This window comes from Elephantulus edwardii, unplaced genomic scaffold (assembly GCF_000299155.1).
Source record: "Elephantulus edwardii isolate Elephantulus edwardi_28Jun2011 unplaced genomic scaffold, EleEdw1.0 scaffold00091, whole genome shotgun sequence".
In the NCBI taxonomy this organism is placed as follows: domain Eukaryota; kingdom Metazoa; phylum Chordata; class Mammalia; order Macroscelidea; family Macroscelididae; genus Elephantulus; species Elephantulus edwardii.
Window position 1 is genome coordinate 5239129 of NW_006399841.1, and position 17274 is coordinate 5256402.

The 17274-nt window shown below is 41.0% G+C and overlaps 1 protein-coding gene across 1 annotated transcript in view; it reads left to right on the forward strand.

Annotated features, from left to right (window-relative positions):
• The window catches only part of CLASP2 (cytoplasmic linker associated protein 2), a 153788-nt gene that overhangs the window by 22975 nt on the left and 113539 nt on the right, over positions 1–17274 (forward strand). Inside the window, exons 5-6 of the mRNA XM_006890610.1 lie at positions 909–1006; positions 7988–8058. Of these exons, the coding sequence (XP_006890672.1) occupies positions 909–1006; positions 7988–8058 (169 nt within the window). The remainder of the gene's footprint in view (positions 1–908; positions 1007–7987; positions 8059–17274) is intronic.

Sequence of the window (17274 nt, forward strand, 5' to 3'; positions counted from 1 at the left end):
CTCAGTCACAAAGGGACAAATGCTATATGGTGCCACTGTTGTAGAATGAGGCTGGCATTGGGGTGGGGGTAAGACTGAGAAAAACTGCATGAAATATGTTTACGGCATTGAAGTCTATGGGGGAGAGAATAGTCTAAAAGTATTATATTTTAGGGCATTATTTTTATCGTAGGAGTATGCCCATCTTTATTGACTAGCCCTGCTTCTGGTTTAACGGTGTGCCGTATTGCTCATTAGAAACTTCTTTCTCTGAGCTGCACACACTGGAGGCTGAATCGCAGGCCTGTCCTCCAGAGCTCATGCCTCCTGCTGGACAGCAGTCTTGGCTAGCACCTTTCTGGCACAGCGTGGATGGACATTGGGAGTGTACCTGGGGCAGGTTGTCCGTTCTCCCAGGTCCCGGCTCTCCCAAGAGGTTTGCCAGCAGAGATTCTGTGTCTCTCTGCTGCTCTTTGACAGTAAGCAGTGCCCAGGGGACTAAAGCTGGTTTCCAAATGCCTGTCTTTAGACCACATTCTTGGAAGGCAGTTATATTTGAGGAAAGTATATTAACATTAATAATAATTTGTATCTGTACAATCATTGGTCATTTTTTTGTACAAACTTATTGTAACCTGAAGATTTTAAAAGGTCAGATTAGTAACTCTTCATTACAGATGTCTTCGATCTCTGTTACGTCCTTTCGTCCTTTCACGTGGACTCTCTTGGCAGATTCTCTTGGTTTTTGCTAGTGACCGGCTGTGATAGTCACCAAGGGGCTTGTTGTTGTCGTTCTTGTTGTTAGGAAATCAAATCAACCTGCACTTGCAAGTTGGTAAATAATTTGCTGGTGTAATGTTACCTGAAGATGAAATATTTTATTGGATCAAATGTAGGCTTTTTAAAAAAAGTTGTGAATTCTTTGACAGGTGAGAGATGCTGCAGTCCTGGCCCTAGTGGAGATTTACAGACATGTGGGAGAGAAAGTGAGGGCGGACCTCTGTAAGAGAGGCATTCCCCCTGCCAGGTAAGTCAGGCGGAATTTATTTTTTGCTATTGTTTAATATATTTTTTTTTTATTTAAGTGCTTCTCAAATAAATTCAAATTTCTGAGATATTTTAAAATCAGATATTAAAGAATTAATTGCCATTTAAAAAAAATAACATTCTTGGGAGCTCTGGTGGCCTAGTGGCAAGAAGCTGCACTGCAGTCCCAGAGGTACATGGTTCAAATCCACCAGATGCTGTGCTGGAGAAGGAGGGACAATCTCTTCCTGTACCAGTCAGATCTGATTTGATGGTAGACACATACAAAATAATGTTTTTAAAAAACCCCCAACATTCTTCAGATTCTATCACTTTTTAATAATAAATTACTTACTGTTTAAAATACAATTAAGTAGCATAGCTAAATAACTATCGTTTGATATCAGGTGGTTAACAGTCATTGTTTAAAGGACACTTGAGTAAGGGTTTAGAGGGAAAGATATTAACCTATTCCTTAAGCGTATATTTTTTAACACCTCCTATTGAAATATATTTTACGATATACTGGTGACAAACCTTGCTGAAGAGCTTCATTGTACCAGGACATTTCCCCCCCCCCAAAGTATCTTTGGTTCTTGTAGCTTTTATTTTTAAGTTCTTTAAGGCCAGGAAAGCCTGCCTACTTAGTGGTTAAGGAATTGAGCTGCCAACCTAAAGACAAGAGGTTCAAATCCACCAGAAACTCTGAGGGAGAAAGCCAGGCTGTCTCCTCCTGAGTGACTTACAGCTTCTGAAAACCCACTATTGAAGATCCCCTGTGAGCCAGTAATAGGTTGAAAGCAGTGAGTTGAGTTGCTTTTTCTTTTTTGCAATGAAATACTCATATAAAAGAATTTTTCTCTTTTAACTTTTTGTTACGGAAAATTTATAAGCATACAGAAAAGTTGGCAGACTAGTATAATGAACCTCCAGATATCCATTACCCAGCTTCAGCTTGTGGCCAATTTGATATTGGATATATCCTCACCTTATTTACTTTTCTCTTATATAAGCAAATCTGTGTCCTCATAATACTTAGTTGGAAAACTAGAGTATTTCTAAAAGAAAATGAAATAAAACCACATTTAAAAGTTTTAATGTAGTTCTGTAATTCCAAATATTCAGTTAAGCTTCAGATTTCCACTCTGATAACTGCTCAGGGTTGCATGTATTTTTTAACTGTCTGTTTGAATGGTTATCTAAATAAATGCCATACATAATATTGGTAAGATCTGTCTTATGTAAGTTTTTAAAAAATCTTTGTGTTGCCCCACCATATTCCATCCTTTTCTCCCAGTTTTGCATTTGGTGTGTTGACTGCCGGATGGTCCATCCTGTACGGGTCCCGCATTCTAGATTTTGCAGATTTTCCCCTGACGTGAAGTGTGGTCTGCCATGGGCTGGTGTCTAGGAGTTAGAATCAACTTAATGGGAACAGCTGTGTGTGTGTGTGGGGATTTCTTTGTTTGTTTACTGTGTCCTTTCTAATTGTATCCTGTAAATAGATACAGAGACTTAATCAGATGCTGTTTATGGCTTGACGGATAAGGTCTCTTCATGGATGATGATGGTGTATTAAATTATCAGTGATCTCACAATGCCAGTGATTGTTTCTCTTACCATTTTTTTTTCTGTTGTCAAGGTTGTCTTATAATGAGGCACTTTCCTTGCTCCTTTACTTACTTTCTATTTTTAGGACTAATAGAAATTTGAGTAAATTCTACATCATTTCATTTGAAGAAAGAAATGGTATTGAATATTTTGTGAATATGTTTGTGTATGTACGGTAGATGTGTTTAGTAGGGTTTTAGTTACTTTTTTATTGAAGATATTTAATTTTTGTTTAAATACGATCCTCATACAGAGAATTTGCACAAGTATGTGATTCTTTAACACAAAGCGATGCAGTCATGTATCTACCAAACTAATGAAAGCAAATTACAACAGCCTATCTTGTCCTTTTCAGTCTTTACCTCTTATTCCTTTTCTAAAAGTAACCAAAATTTTCACTTCTACCACCATAATTTTTTGTATTTTTTTGATTTGTGCAAGTGGAAAAATAATATACCTTCTTTTGGTACTAGTTTCTTTCAGTGAGCATTATCTTTTAAAGGAATTTAAGAAAAATTAAGCTGTACATGATTTTCACTGCCATATCCTTTACCATGTATGACTGGAACTTACTTTGTTGGTGGATATGTGAGTTGTTCCAGCTTCTACCTTTTATGAAGAATATTGCTCAAAACTTCTTGGACATATTTTTTGATGGTAGTGTTGTTAATTGGTGCCACTGAGTCGAGAGTGACTCACAGTGACTCTATGAACAGCAGACCTGAACCCTGTCCTCTGCTGTGCTATCCTCCTCATTTCTGAAGCCCAGTGCTGCAGTCTCTGTGTCAGCTGAAGGTCTTCCTCTCTTTCACTGACCCTTTAACTTCCCAGGTGTGATACTCCTTTCTAAGGAATAGCCTCTCCTAGCAACGTGCTCAAAATGTGTGAGATGAATGAAGTCTTGCCATCCTTGCACTCTCGCTGCACTTTTTAAAGCCATTATCTGTTTGGTCTTTTGGAAGCAGGAGTGGCATCCACTTCCTAAACAACGTGCCTCTGGAAACACTATGAACTTTGATAAATGTCGATAGTTGAAGAGGGAATTCAGGCTTTTTGTTCATAGTGTTGCTAGGAGTCGTGCTCGACTCAAAAGCAATCCGTAACAACACACAACACAGTTAGTTATTCTTTGGGAATATATTTAAAAGTGAAAGAGTTGGATCCTGGGTTATGTATATACTCACCTTTAGTTGTTACCAGTAAACAATTTTTAAGACTGGTTATGCTCACTTGTATTCTCACTAGCACTGTCTTTAAGTTCGTGTTGTTTCACCAATACCTGGCATTAGTCTCATGCTGCAGTAAAATGGATCACTTTTATATGATCCCTATCTCGGTGTTCTTCTAACTCCTGCCACGTAACTGGATGGGACGACTGAACTCTGGTGGGCTGTTGGAGAGAGTCGTGCAGCTTACCTAACGGTGCCATCCTTCTGGCTTCTGGCATCCGTCGGCCGCTCTGTGATTGGACAGTCTCCTTCTATAGTCCACCCTCTGGGGGACCTGGGGACACGTCAGCTGGGAGTCGGTTATGACTGATGAGCAGTGAGCTCTTTTCAGTTTTATTTGGTGTCATCCTTGGGCTCATGATCTTCATTCTCTCTCCTCTCTCTTGTGAAGTGAAGCAGGGTGGTCGAATGCCACAGCACCATTTTTGCACATGCTTATTAGATTTTCTCGGTAGAATTCTGGTCATGGGTAAAGAGTTGCACTGCCAGTCAAGGCAGGCAGTGCGAATGCACCAGCTTCTCCATGGGAGAAAGACCAGCAGTCTCCACACCCTGAGAGAATGTCAGTAGTGAGTTGGTTCCGACTTGACAGCAATGAGTTACTTATTCATTTTAGGCTGCTGCTGGATATGTTGTGATTTCATTAAAATGATAATCAGTATTTTTCTGATTACAAATAAATAGCGCCATATCATATCTTTACCAACCATTTGAATGTGTTCTTTTTTTTAAAAAGATTTTCTTTTCATTTTTTTCCCATTGTTACATATTTTCTTTTTTTATTTTATTTTATTTCATTATTTTTGTGTGTGTGCACCATCAAATCAGATCTGACTGGTACAGGAGGAGATTGTCCCTCCTTCCCCGGCAGAGCATCTGGTGGATTCGAACCGTGCGCCTCTGGGATTGTAGTTGCAGCTCCTTGCCACTAGGCCACCAGAGCTCCCTGAATGTGTTCTTTTTTTGAAATACCTTTTTATATCTTTTGTCTAGATTTAAAAACTGAGTTAGCAGTTTTTCTGTTTTTAATAAACTTTATATATTGAGGATGTAAGACCATTGTTAACTTATATATGTATTTCAAATATCATCTCCTTCTTGCTTGTTTTCTTTTTTATTGATAGTTTTTGATGTCATGAAACTCTTAATTTTTAAAAATTTTTTTTATTTTAATGAAAATTTATAGAGATTTTGGATTTCCATTCATTCATTGTTGCATTTTTTCCCTGCCCTCCAGTTCATTTTTCCCTTTGAAAAGTAAAAGAAGAATTCTTTCATTGTTATACAGAATGAAAGCTGCATAGTGGAATGGACTTGGGGGGGAGGGATTGTATAACAGTGAAACTCTTCATTTTAATGTAAAATGTATCATATTTTTATTTACCTATTTCTGGAATGAATTTCTGTAAATTGTGTGAGGTAGGGTTCAGATCTTCCCTCTCTTTGACTCTTCCTGGCTGATATGGATACTGCTTCACTGTGGACCATTTAATTTTTCCTTAGTAGGGCTCTTTGTTATAAATAATCCACTTCTAGGGGAGCTCTGGTGGCCTAGTGGCAAGAATCTGCACTGCAATCCCAGAGGCGCACGGTTTGAATCCACCAGATGCTCTGCCGGGGAAGGAGGAACAATCTCCTCCTGTACCAGTCAGATCTGATTTGACGGTACACTGACATAAATAAAAAAAAATCCACTTTTATTCCTTCAGCAGATGGTCTTACTACTGTATGTTGATGATGTTGAACCCCCTCATAGCTGAGCCACCGCGGGTTTTCAGAGACTGTGTGTTGCATGGGAGAGTATCTTTCTTCTGCAGAGCTGCTGGTGAATTTGAACCACCTGCCTTTGGGTTGGCAGCACAGCTCCTTAACCACTAGGCCACCAAAGTGCCTTTATTATTGTTTAGGTAGTCTATTAGAGATAAGGAAGCCTGGTATTGTATATATGTTGTGCCAACCAGAAGGCCAGCCAGTTTGCCAGAGAAAGGGGATAATGTGTTTTGGTAAAGATTTTATAAGGTCAGGTTGTTTTCTAGGCAGTATTCTTACTCTTCTCATTTTGTTATAGATTGTTGTTGATGTTACATACCGTCAAGTCAGCCCGACTTGTAGTGACCATTGCTACAACAGAATGAAACGCACTCTGGTTCTGCGCCTGCTTTTAATCTCTGCTGTGCTTAAGCCCATTGTTAACAGTCACCATGTCCATCTGTCACATTGAGGGAAGGTCTTCCTTTTTTTCAGTGATCTTCTCGTTTACCAAGCATGATGGGACTGGCCCCTCCTGCCAGCATGGCCAGTGTGACACAGTCTCATCATCCTTTCTTCAAAGGAGCACCCTGACTAGAATTCTTTCTTGACAGATGTTTTCTTTCTGCAGCTCACGATATATTCAGTATCCTTTGCCAAGATCATAACGCACAGGCATCAATTCTCCTATCTTTCTTACTCATTTTCATGTGCGTGGAGGTGATTGGATGTAGGGCTTGGGTATGTAGGGCCTCAGAGTGGCCTTCTTGTTCTCGCACATCCGAGAGGCCCCGAGCAGCAGCTGGTTCATTGCATTATATGCCGTTTTGATGTCCTGACTGCTGCTCTGTAGTCATTGATTGTGGATCCAAGTGAAAGGGGTTCCTCAACAATTTCAGTCTTTTTTTCTGTTATACAAATAGAATTTTCACAAATCTGTTTTGGAACTCTTTTCTTTGAATGGGTCCAGTAATAAGGCTGAATCCAAAATACTAGACACAATTCACAGCAAAGGGTTCTAAAACTGTGTGAGGCCATTCATTTTAGTTTGTTTATTTGGCTTACCTTTTTCCCTGGTGTCACAGCCCATAGGCAGTAGCATTGCTAACCTAGCAGCCAGCAACAGCAACACAGCTGAGTGTCAATGTCATGCTTCTTAACACTTGTTCTGCTTTTCTTTAAACAGTCACCAATCCCAGTGGCCCCTCCCCATCTCTTGTCTACATCTTGCTCCTGGAAACCTTCCTAGTATGCGCCCACCTCTTTGGAAGCTGTGCTGCTCTATAGAATCAGTGAACCCGTGTCTTTGTACTGATGTGCTTTCAAATGTATGGATACTTATATTTGTTGATATTTATGGGACTTCAGGGTGTGAGGGTAATGTTTAGAAGTATCACTATAATGAATGCCTAGGGACTATCTTAGTTAAAAAAAATTAGACCAAGAGATACCTGCCTCCTCAATTTGTGAGAAATGATAGTATGTGGACCAAAGTTTAGGAAATGAAATTACGAAAACTTAGGCTAAGTCAGAGAAAATGATTTGATATTTATCAAAACATTTTCCTCCCTTGTCATGAAGAAATCAGAAGAGAATATATTGCAGAGTAAGAGAAAAACAGTATTACCCTTATGCTCCTATTTTATCTTAAAGAACATGTACCTATTGATATAAAAGAAAGGACACAATTCAATTCTCAAATGGTATACTTTTTCTCATTTCTTTTACACTGCTATCGATTACCTTTTATAATAAAAATATATTTTAGGGTTTTTTTATTTTCAGCTTTTAAAAAATGTGATAACAAAAATGTACAAAGAGTGATTGTCCTGCATATAAAATTAAAAATGCTAAGGGGTGGATGGATGGATGGATGGATGGATGGATGGATGATGGATGGATGGATGGAAATAGTGACATTGATTGGAGTAGCATCAGATTATCAGTTGTGTTAGCATCATTTAATTTCTGGTGTTCTATATTTTAGTTCTATATTTTTATTTGTGTTAAATTTCTTTAGCATGGTTTTTGTGGGTTTTTTTTTTTGAGATGATTTGGTAGTAAAGCTGTTATAACTTTATTATAAGTTTGGAACTAGAATGTTTGTGGTGGGTTTGGAGGAATCATTTTCTTATACAAGACACGGACCTGTTTTGGGGGAGTTTTCTTTACAGACATACCTGTGGGTGTGTGGAGGGCGACAAATACCTCCTCTTCAGGACACGAGGTGGGTTTTGTCTTTAGTAAGTGAATTATTTGTAAAGGAAGAGTTTTATGGCAAATCAGATGAAGATTCTCAAATGATTCTTTTCTAAAGGAAATAGTGAAGGAAATTGCTTCTCTTTAATTTGTATGTAAACAACAAACAAACAAAATTTATTCTTTATTCCTAGATTAGAAATGATATTTGCCAAATTTGATGAAGTTCAAAGTTCAGGCGGTATGATTTTGAGTATCTGCAAAGGTAAGAGTAATTAAAGTTATTCCGGTTCTCAAACATTTCTAGATGCTGAAATGTGTCTTCAAGTCCATTGTTACATCCTCACTTCGCAGGGTTGATTTTAATTGGCTGGTGCATTTAATTGGGCTAAAACAATAGTTTGATGCAGCTTGGTGATCATTATCACCTGATGCTGGTGGCAGTGAGTGTTTCTTTCCAGCTTCCTTGTGTGAGGTGATGCTCTCTTTAAATTTTTGGTCTTGTGGTTTATAGGTGTATGATCACCTTCTTGTCCATCACATTCCATCCATCATGTATTATTTTTTTATCCCCAGCGTAAATAACATATTATTTTTATTATGTTATTTACTCTGGGGATAAAAAAATTTGCAATCACTTGTTATGTGTCAGAGAGTTGAACATTGACAGGGGATGACAGAAGGAGAATTGATGCCTTTGAACTGTGGTGCTGGAGAAGAGTATTAAATATACCGTGACTGCTAAGAAAACAAACAGGTTTGTCCTAGAAAGGGTGAGACCAGGCTGCTCCTTGGAGGCAAGGATTCTGAGGCTTCATCTGACATACTTGGGACATGCTGTAAGGGGGGACAGGTCCTTGGAGAGGAATGTCATGCTTGGGAGGGTGGAGGTCCACGCAGGAGGGGAAGGCCCTCTATGAGGTGGATTGATTCAGTGACTGGGGTAATCGGCATGGGTGTCTCGGAGACAGTGCGATTGGCACAGGACAGGGCAGGTTTTAGGGCTGTTTGTACATAGGGTCGCTAAGCGACTCCACGGCACATAACAACACCAAGAGTAAACAACACCCCAGTAAATTGTTTGCTTGGTTGTTTGTAGTGGAAATGGTGAGGTTGGAGACTGTCCTGTGCAGACCACCCGATGATCCTGGTGAGGAGGCCCCGCCTGTCATAGACGCTTGACCTTCAGCATGGTGATCTCTGACGTCTTGATGTAAATGACAGCAAATTGGAAGTTGAAAAGGGTTGGCATTTGTTTCTGATCCTTTGATTTTTGTCATTGCTTTTCCTCTTCATAGAGTTGTTAAATTTGGTTTATTTTTATTAGGTGTGATTTACACAGACTAAATATTAATTAGTAATATATGTGAAGAATATATGTGATGTGATTTTCACAGAGAAAATAGCTTCATTTCAAAGAGAGTGTGCCTAGGTTTGAAGTGTTCATGATGCTGGCGAAAATGTTCACGGTTTGAACTATGTAGTCAAATAAAAAACTCGTTACTGATAAGATTTAATCCTCCTCCTCTCAGTTAAAGCAAGGATGTTCTACCAGCGCAGACGGAGTGAGGATTTGTGTAATGGAGGGCGTGTTTGCCCAAATCTAAACTTAGGTCTGGAAGCACAAATTGACTCAAGTGCTACAAGTCCTCACCCTGACTGCCAGCTGTTTCTCACTTCTCTTCTCCGAATAGAGGTGTTTTAAGTACCTCATCCTTATTTTTTCCAAGCAGTTACTTCTGTCCATTTCCATAGAAACCAGAAACAGCAGGAAGATACAAAACCGCTATAATGCTTTGAATTGAGATTGTTTGCACAACATTTACAGTGCACTGCCGTGAAAACCCTAAAGAAAAAGAAATCTATTCCTTGTCATAAATGAAGATACTATTTGGATATAGTTTCTTTTTCAAGCACTGCTCTTTTATTTCTGCTAGTTTTCTTTTTTCCTTCAAAATAGAATCGTTTGTTGGCTGTTCTTTTTTATTTTATTATTTTTGTGTGCATGTACTGTCAAATCAGATCTGACTGGTACAGGAGGAGATTGTCCCTTCTTCCCCGGCATAGCATATGGTGGATTCGAACCGTTCATCTCTGGGATTGTAGTTGCAGCTCCTTGCCACTAGGCCACCAGAGCTCCCCTTTGTTGGCTGTTCTTTCAGCCCGCCTTTCTCTGGCTCTCTTTCCATGTATCTAGTCTCCTCATGACCCAGAGGTAAGAAGCTGAGTTGCAATCCCAGAGTCATGCACTTTGAATCCACCAGTAGCTTCAAGGGAGAAGGAAGGGCAGTCTCCTCCCGTGAGATTTACTGCCTCTGAAAACCTGCTGGAGGGTCAGCCCTGGCTCCGTTCTGACTCTGCTGTCCTCAGCCACCACATTCTCTTGTAGAGCCTTGCACCTATAATCTGCATGCATCTCCAGGTCTAGAACCTCAGGGAATGATGAGTTGTGGCTAAAACTGCACATTTGAGAGTCAGCAGCACATAGTTGTCATTCGGGCAGATTAGATCACTTGATAGGATGAGGGCTAGTGAAGATGAATCCTCAATCATCATCTCAGGCATCACATGTCCTTATGTGAAACTTTGTTTTCTCTTGCTTCCAAATCTGTTTCCCGCTCCAGTCTTCCACATCCCAGTCAATGGCACGTCCTATTCACTCAAACTAGAAATCTGAAGATCCTAACCAATTAGTCTTTTCTACCGCTAAAGTACTACTAATGGCAAGAAGCTGCGCTGCAATCCCAGAGGCAGGGGGTTTGAGGCCACCAGCCACTCCACGGGAGAAGGATGGGCAGTCTCCTCCCGTGTGATTAACTGCCTCAGAAAAACCACGGGAGGGTCAGCTGTGGGTCACTTCCAACAACAGGTTGTTCCAACAGCAGATCCCAAATTTACTTCTTTTTTTTCTCCATCTGCTGTTAGTATTTTACTGTAAGTTGCCACAATGAAGTATCATAGTGCATTTGTTTTGAGTATGTAGCTGTGTAAAAGTCGTCGTATTAAATCAAGAAGATAACAACAAAGAAGAATTTTTGAGGCAGGTAGTGTAACCTTTTGTTTTTAAAGGTGAAAGCAAAGATAGTTTATTAGAAAAGATAATATCAGAGTCCAGAGTGAAGGTTGCATAGTGGAGCGTACTGGGGTGGGAGGAGGTGGGGGCATTGTATATCAATGAAGGAATTTTTCTTTTACTTTTCAAAGAGAAGAACGAACTGGGGGGAGGGGTGGGACAGGGAGAAAAATGCAACAATGAATGAATGGAAATCCAAAATCTCTGTAAATGTTCATTAAAATTAATAAAAAAAATTTATAAAAAAAACAAAGATAATATCTCAAATAGAGATGGATCAATCTCTGGAAGTAAAGAAATGGAGAAAGACCAGCAGGTAGTATACCATTTAGGTGCTTTTTTAAACTCAGAGTTGTTATCTGAACAGTCGTCCAACCTAAAAAAAACCATTTGTGCTCCAGGTGATGGTGGGTCATGGCAACTCCAAACGTCAGAGTTGTTGGTGTTATGCGATATGGAGTCAGTTACGACTCCCAGCGATCGTAGGAGTGAAACTCTGTGCCCTGCCCTATCCTGAGCCAACGTCCCCTTCTCTGATACACCTGACCCCATTCCACAATCACTGTGTCAGGCCATCTCACCCAGAGTTCTCTCCTGTGCTGACCCTCTACCTTTCCAAGTATGATATCCTTCAAGGAATGATCCCTTCTTTCCAAGTATGGTGTCCTTCAAGCACTGCTCCCTTCTTTCCAAGCATGATGTCCTTCTTCAAGGGCTGGTCCCTTCTCACATCATGCCCAAAATTCTTGCCGCCAAGGAGCAGTCTGGTTTCACCCTCTCCGGAACAGACACGTGTATTCTCTTGGCAGTCCATACTATCCCCAGTACTCTTCTCCAGCGCTGCAACTTGAAGGCATCGTCAGTCATCCTTAGTCATTGTCCAGCTCTCCGCTGCATAAGCAGTTGAGAAGACAGTGGCCTGAATCTGGCACACCTTAGTCTCTAGACTGACGTTTTTGCTCTTTAGCACTCTGGAGAGATCCTTGACAGCAGAGTTTCCTAACTACTGGTAATTTCCTAACTACTGGTGATTTCCTGACTGCTGGTGCCAAGAGTGTTGACTGTGGATCTGTGCAAGCTGAAATTGTTAACAGCCTAATCACTATGCAGAACCATAAAGTCTTAGGCTTTTCAGTAACTAAATTTTTAGGACTAGATCACCAGGCCTTTCCCCCCAAGATTCCTCTTGGGTCGACTTGAATGTCAAGCCTTTCAGTAGCAGCAGTAACTCTCTACCAACTGGGCCCTCACCAGTCATTAAGTGAAGTAGTTATTCAGATGATAAGTACTTCAGGGGTGCCAGTTTAGGTAGAGGAGGGGAGCAGCTCCCTGAGAGGTAAAGAAAGAAAAGGAAAAATCCTTGGGCAGAGGGAAAAGTGGCCATGAAGTCCAGACACAGTGAAGTGAAAAAGGGCCCAGTGTGTTTGCAGAACAAAAGGAAGGCTGGGCTCTGGCAGGAGCCTCCTAAGGGTGGGGACATGGGAAGCGTGGATGAGATGCAGGGGTGAGGAGAAATCGTGATGTGTGGGAGATGGACTAGGGTGGTCTTTGGCCACCAGAGAGTGGACGGCTGTGTGTGGGAGTGATGTGGCCAGAACGCTCATCTTAGTTATATTGCCAGTTCAGATAAATGGACAGGTTTCCTCCTTTTTAAAAAAATTTTACCAGGTTTCCACTGTGTATATGTTTCTGTTTTGTCCCTGCATTTTTTCGTGTTCCTGTTCTCTTAAACTCTGATTGAATTCCTCACCTTGATTTTTTTTAGAGCGCTCCTTCAGCACACAGGAGCAATAAGTAAATTTCCTCATCAGAAATTTGAACATAGCATTTAGCTTCAGAATGGTGACAAGTGCGATGCTTTTCTGTCCTGAGGGGTTTTCAAGCCTGACTTAATTCTCACATTACAAAGTAAGTTCTGCAGACTCTGTCAAAGCAGTGGAATTAGCTCTACTGTTAGAAGGAAGCTAGGTTTAAATGTAATCGGATAGTGGCTGGAAGGTGTTGGAACCACCCCGGTAGGAAGGAAGGCTCCAGGTTGCAAGCGCTCAGCGGTCAGGGAATAGTCTGTTGTCACTGACTTGTTTTCTGCACGGTCTCCTTGCTGACTGGGATGTAAAGACCAGCACTACTGGTGGCCTTAACTCAAGGCCTTTCCCTCCTCTCTCCCTGTGACAGAAGGGTGGAATTCAGATTTGTGTGTACATGGACAGGACCACGGCCAGTCTTGGCAGGCAATCACTGTAAACTCGTTTCCATCTTCCCTCTGAAACATCCACTAGGATGAACCTTGCTCTTGAGGGTAACATTAAAAGAAAGCCTGAAATTACCTAGGTATTTGCCTTAGAAAGAGGCAGCCTTTGCAGATGTTTCCAACACACCCTTTTTTGTGAAAAGCAAGACGGCTCTTTTCCTGGGATTTTAGAACCTGTGTGTGGGTGACCCGGGGCCTTGCCGGAGGTTGGGTGCATTGCGTGGATGGAGGGTGCTCTGCGCCTCTGCAGCTGCGCACTGGCGAGGCCGTCTCCACCAGAGCGAGCTTTGTTCCGTGTGGCCCTGCTGTCCACACACAGAGCAGCCTTTGATGGGCTGCCTTTGACGTGATTTGTTTACGGCAGCCAGAAATGCTTCCTGCATAATGAGAGCAGTAAATCATGGAAACTGGGCTATTCCGGTTTGTGCCCTCCTAGCCATCTCCTGTTGTAAATATTTAAAAGGTAAAAGAGATGGAAACCTTTTTTAAAAAGGCGCAAATCAGTTAATCCACCAGATCATGTGATGGCTGTTGATTACGGATGTCTTTAGGGAAGCAGAAAATGATTGCTGAACACATGCCTTGTGTTTTGATGATTGCATTAAAAGTCCCCCCAGTGGGATGGCCCTGGCTGCCTCCCGGAGCTTTTCTGACATTGAATTCCAGGCAGCCGGGACGAGGAGCGCCCCGGGACCGCCTCTCTGCCAGCCTACGTGCCAGTTAGGGAAGGTTCTGGATCCAGCCCCGCCGGGCTCCGCTCCTTCCAGGAGGGTGTTCGGCAGGACCCCAGACTTTTATTTTGAAGTGGAGCAGCAGCTGTTGGCTATTGCGGTGCAGCGCTGCAGCGCGGCCGGGTCACGGTGCTCGGCTCCCCGCGCGCCCGGCTCCCCGCTCCCGGCTCGCTGCGCCCCGCGCGCCCCGGTCCCCGCGCCCTGCACCCCGGTCGCTGCGCCCTGCACCCCGCGCCCCGCGCCCCCGGCGTCTGCAGGCTGCAGGCCAGGCCGAGCCCAGTGGCGCAGGCACTGCGCGGCACCCCGGCACCCCTGCGCTGGGCCGCTTGACCTCCCGCTTAAGGAGAGCTCCCTGGACCGGCTGAATGGCTATGGGAGATGGTGAGTAGGATTGCATTCCCGTCTCCTGCTCGGGTTCCACACACTTGCTTTAATGATGACGATCATTTGCTGTAAAAGAAAACAGGTTTCTTCCTGAAGAATGAAGGCCACTTTGTGTGTGTGTCTGTGTGTGTGTGTGTGTGTGTGTACATTCGTGTGTGCATGTATGCCTGTGTGTGCCTGCTTGTCCTTTGGTACGATTATTTCTGCTTGATGAGTCGGAGTCCGACGAGTCTAAGGTAGCAGTTCACCCTGTAGCCTCACCAAGTCCTCTGTCTTTGGTGGGGGAGAAAGAGGGATATTTGAAGACGTGTGTAATCTATGCAAAAGCTTTGAAGTAAGAACATGGCCTTAGGAGGAATGACAGCAAGATTTGGTTAGCTAGCTTGATGTTTTTCCTGTGTACTTGATACTGGCTAGAAATCACTGGTAATAAAATATTTAAAGAAGCCAAATGGTTTGTCATGAACATGGTTTTAAGGAATATGTTTGTGATTTTTCAGTTACTAGTAAATAGTTCTCTCGAAAATATTTAGCCTGCTGAGAATGCTATTAGAGGAGGTGATTTCATTAAAAACTGATTTCCTTGGTGCTTTATTATGATTAAGATAATTGACAAAAAAATGCATATTTTGTAGTGTTTTGCGGTTTCCATGGCATGCTTTTATAGACTTAGTATATAGGAGCCGCTTGGATGCAAGTAACTTTGTAAAGTGCACAGATTATTTTAATATGCCCATTACACAGAGTGGGAAACGGAAGCTTATTGAGACTTGGCAGAGCCAGCATCTCCCGCCCTAAGTGGCCTTTGTTATGGTCCTTTATAATGCTAGGTACCTGAAGTTTTATTGGTTGGTTTGCTTCCAATGTTATACTTGTGTTAAGATGCTTAGAACTAGATACGTCATAATTGCATCAACACCAGAGATGCATATTGAGAGGAATTTGAGGTTCCTATAAAATGTGGTATATGCCCCTGCCCTGGCCCCCCACAGGTTCTTCAAGAAGACTAGTCAGTATTGTGGCTTTTTATCTCTTATTTCAGCTTTCCTTGTGACTATAATGGTCTCTTCTATGCACTTTTGTCCCCGTGGGGTTAAGAGGAACAGGATGCAAAGTCACAAAAATTATAGTCTTCATAACAATCAATTTAAACTGTTATATATTGAGTTGAAATGTGAGAGTAAATCTGGTTTTGCATATTGGTAAGGTTTATTCCAACAATTTATATAACTATCTTGTATGACCTTACACAAATGAATAAGAATACAGTCTTAATGACTGTTTTTTAAGGCAGACACCATCAATATTAATGATAAACTTAAGAGAAGTTTTTTCCCCCTTTGTTGTTACTGCTGAAAAAATTTTAATTTGTGGGTAACTATAAATGTTGTACTTGGTTTGAGCCTTACCTAGATTTTATTTTCTTTCTTTAACATTGTAAGTTTAATAGTTATCAGTGTGTGTTTACGTAGGATTTTTCAGATAATACATAAATCCATTCAGATCATTCAGTATGTGTTAACTCAAAGAAAAGATAACTTCTCGTAGGGCGTGGGGGCTAACCTTCTAGCCCATTCTCTCTTGAAGGCAAGTTAACCTTTACCAAAAAAATTTCTTAAACCAAAAATACATGTATAGTAACAGATTACATTGAGATGTATAACCTTTAACAGCTTAGTAGCTGTTGTTATTGCATGCTCTCAAGTCAGAATTGACTGATAGCTGACCCTCCAGTTGGTTTTCAGTTGGGAGTAATTGCCTGTCTTTCTGCGTGGAGCACTTCGTGGATTTGAACTGCATGCCTTTGACATTGCAGTACAACTTCTTACTACTGCTTTAGGTACCATAAGTCAGTACTGACTCATAGTGATGCTGTGAACACCAGATCTCAACTTTGCCCTATCTTCTTTCATCCTCATGATCTCTGGTATCCTTGAGTGTGTACATATGTACATTTCTATATACCACACTAAAATTATATGATCATATATGACGTAAATGGATCATACTTTTCCCAACCTTTACTTTCCCATTTCGCTCTCTGCTTCAGCATTGAAGGTAAACAAAAATTCCCTTAAAATAATTTCCAACCCCCAAGCTCCAGTTAGAAGGACAAGTCAACACTTTATTAGAGTACATCTAGAATTTCAAGTCTTTACATGCATATTAATTACCAAAATAATTATGTTTTGATTGTGTTTTCAGAAATTATATAATTCAAAACATTTTTGCCATTTTAACTTTGTTCTATTCAACAGGTATATCTGTTTCATTTGACTGTACCATAACCATTTTTTAAAAAAATGGAAACAGTATTTACCACATATAATGTTTCTGAAATAATCTATGTATAGACTTTCTTAAATAGTCTAGAAGTGAATTTCTGGATCAAAGTTTATATTTACCCTATGTTGTGTTGCTGTATGCCTTTGAGGTGATCCTGACTCCCAGCTAGTGTATATGCATTCGCTACAACAAAATTGCTTTCAGAAGGTTTTTCCTTTTGTATTCTCACCATCGGTGATTGCTTTTTTGCACTTTTTCCAATTTTGGTTATTAGCTTTCAAATTTTGTCTATTAAATGAGTAAAAATATTGTCACCCTTTTCAAGTCAGTGTGTTTTGATTAATTTGATTATTGTCCTATGTCTGGTTATCCTTAGCCGTGGATTCCTTATTGGCATTCTTTGCCATCCTTTGGGTGTTTTAACTTTAAAATAGTTTCTCTTTCTGTTTTCCTATTACTAGCATAATATCTTTTAAGAATGTTATATATAACTTCAGGGCCATGCAAGTGATTTCATTAGCCATTTTATTTCTAGATAATCTTGTTGTTGTTATGTGCCGTCGAGTCGCCTGCGACTCATAGCGACCCTATGTACAACAGCCCTAAACTCCGCTCTGTCCTGTGCCAATCACACTGTCTCTGACAGTGCGCGCACGCAGGAGATAATCTTAGATGTGTTAAATACTATAAATGAACATCATACCCCTGCTGTCCATTCGATTCCTAGTCATGTTTACCCTTCATCTGTTTCTGAGG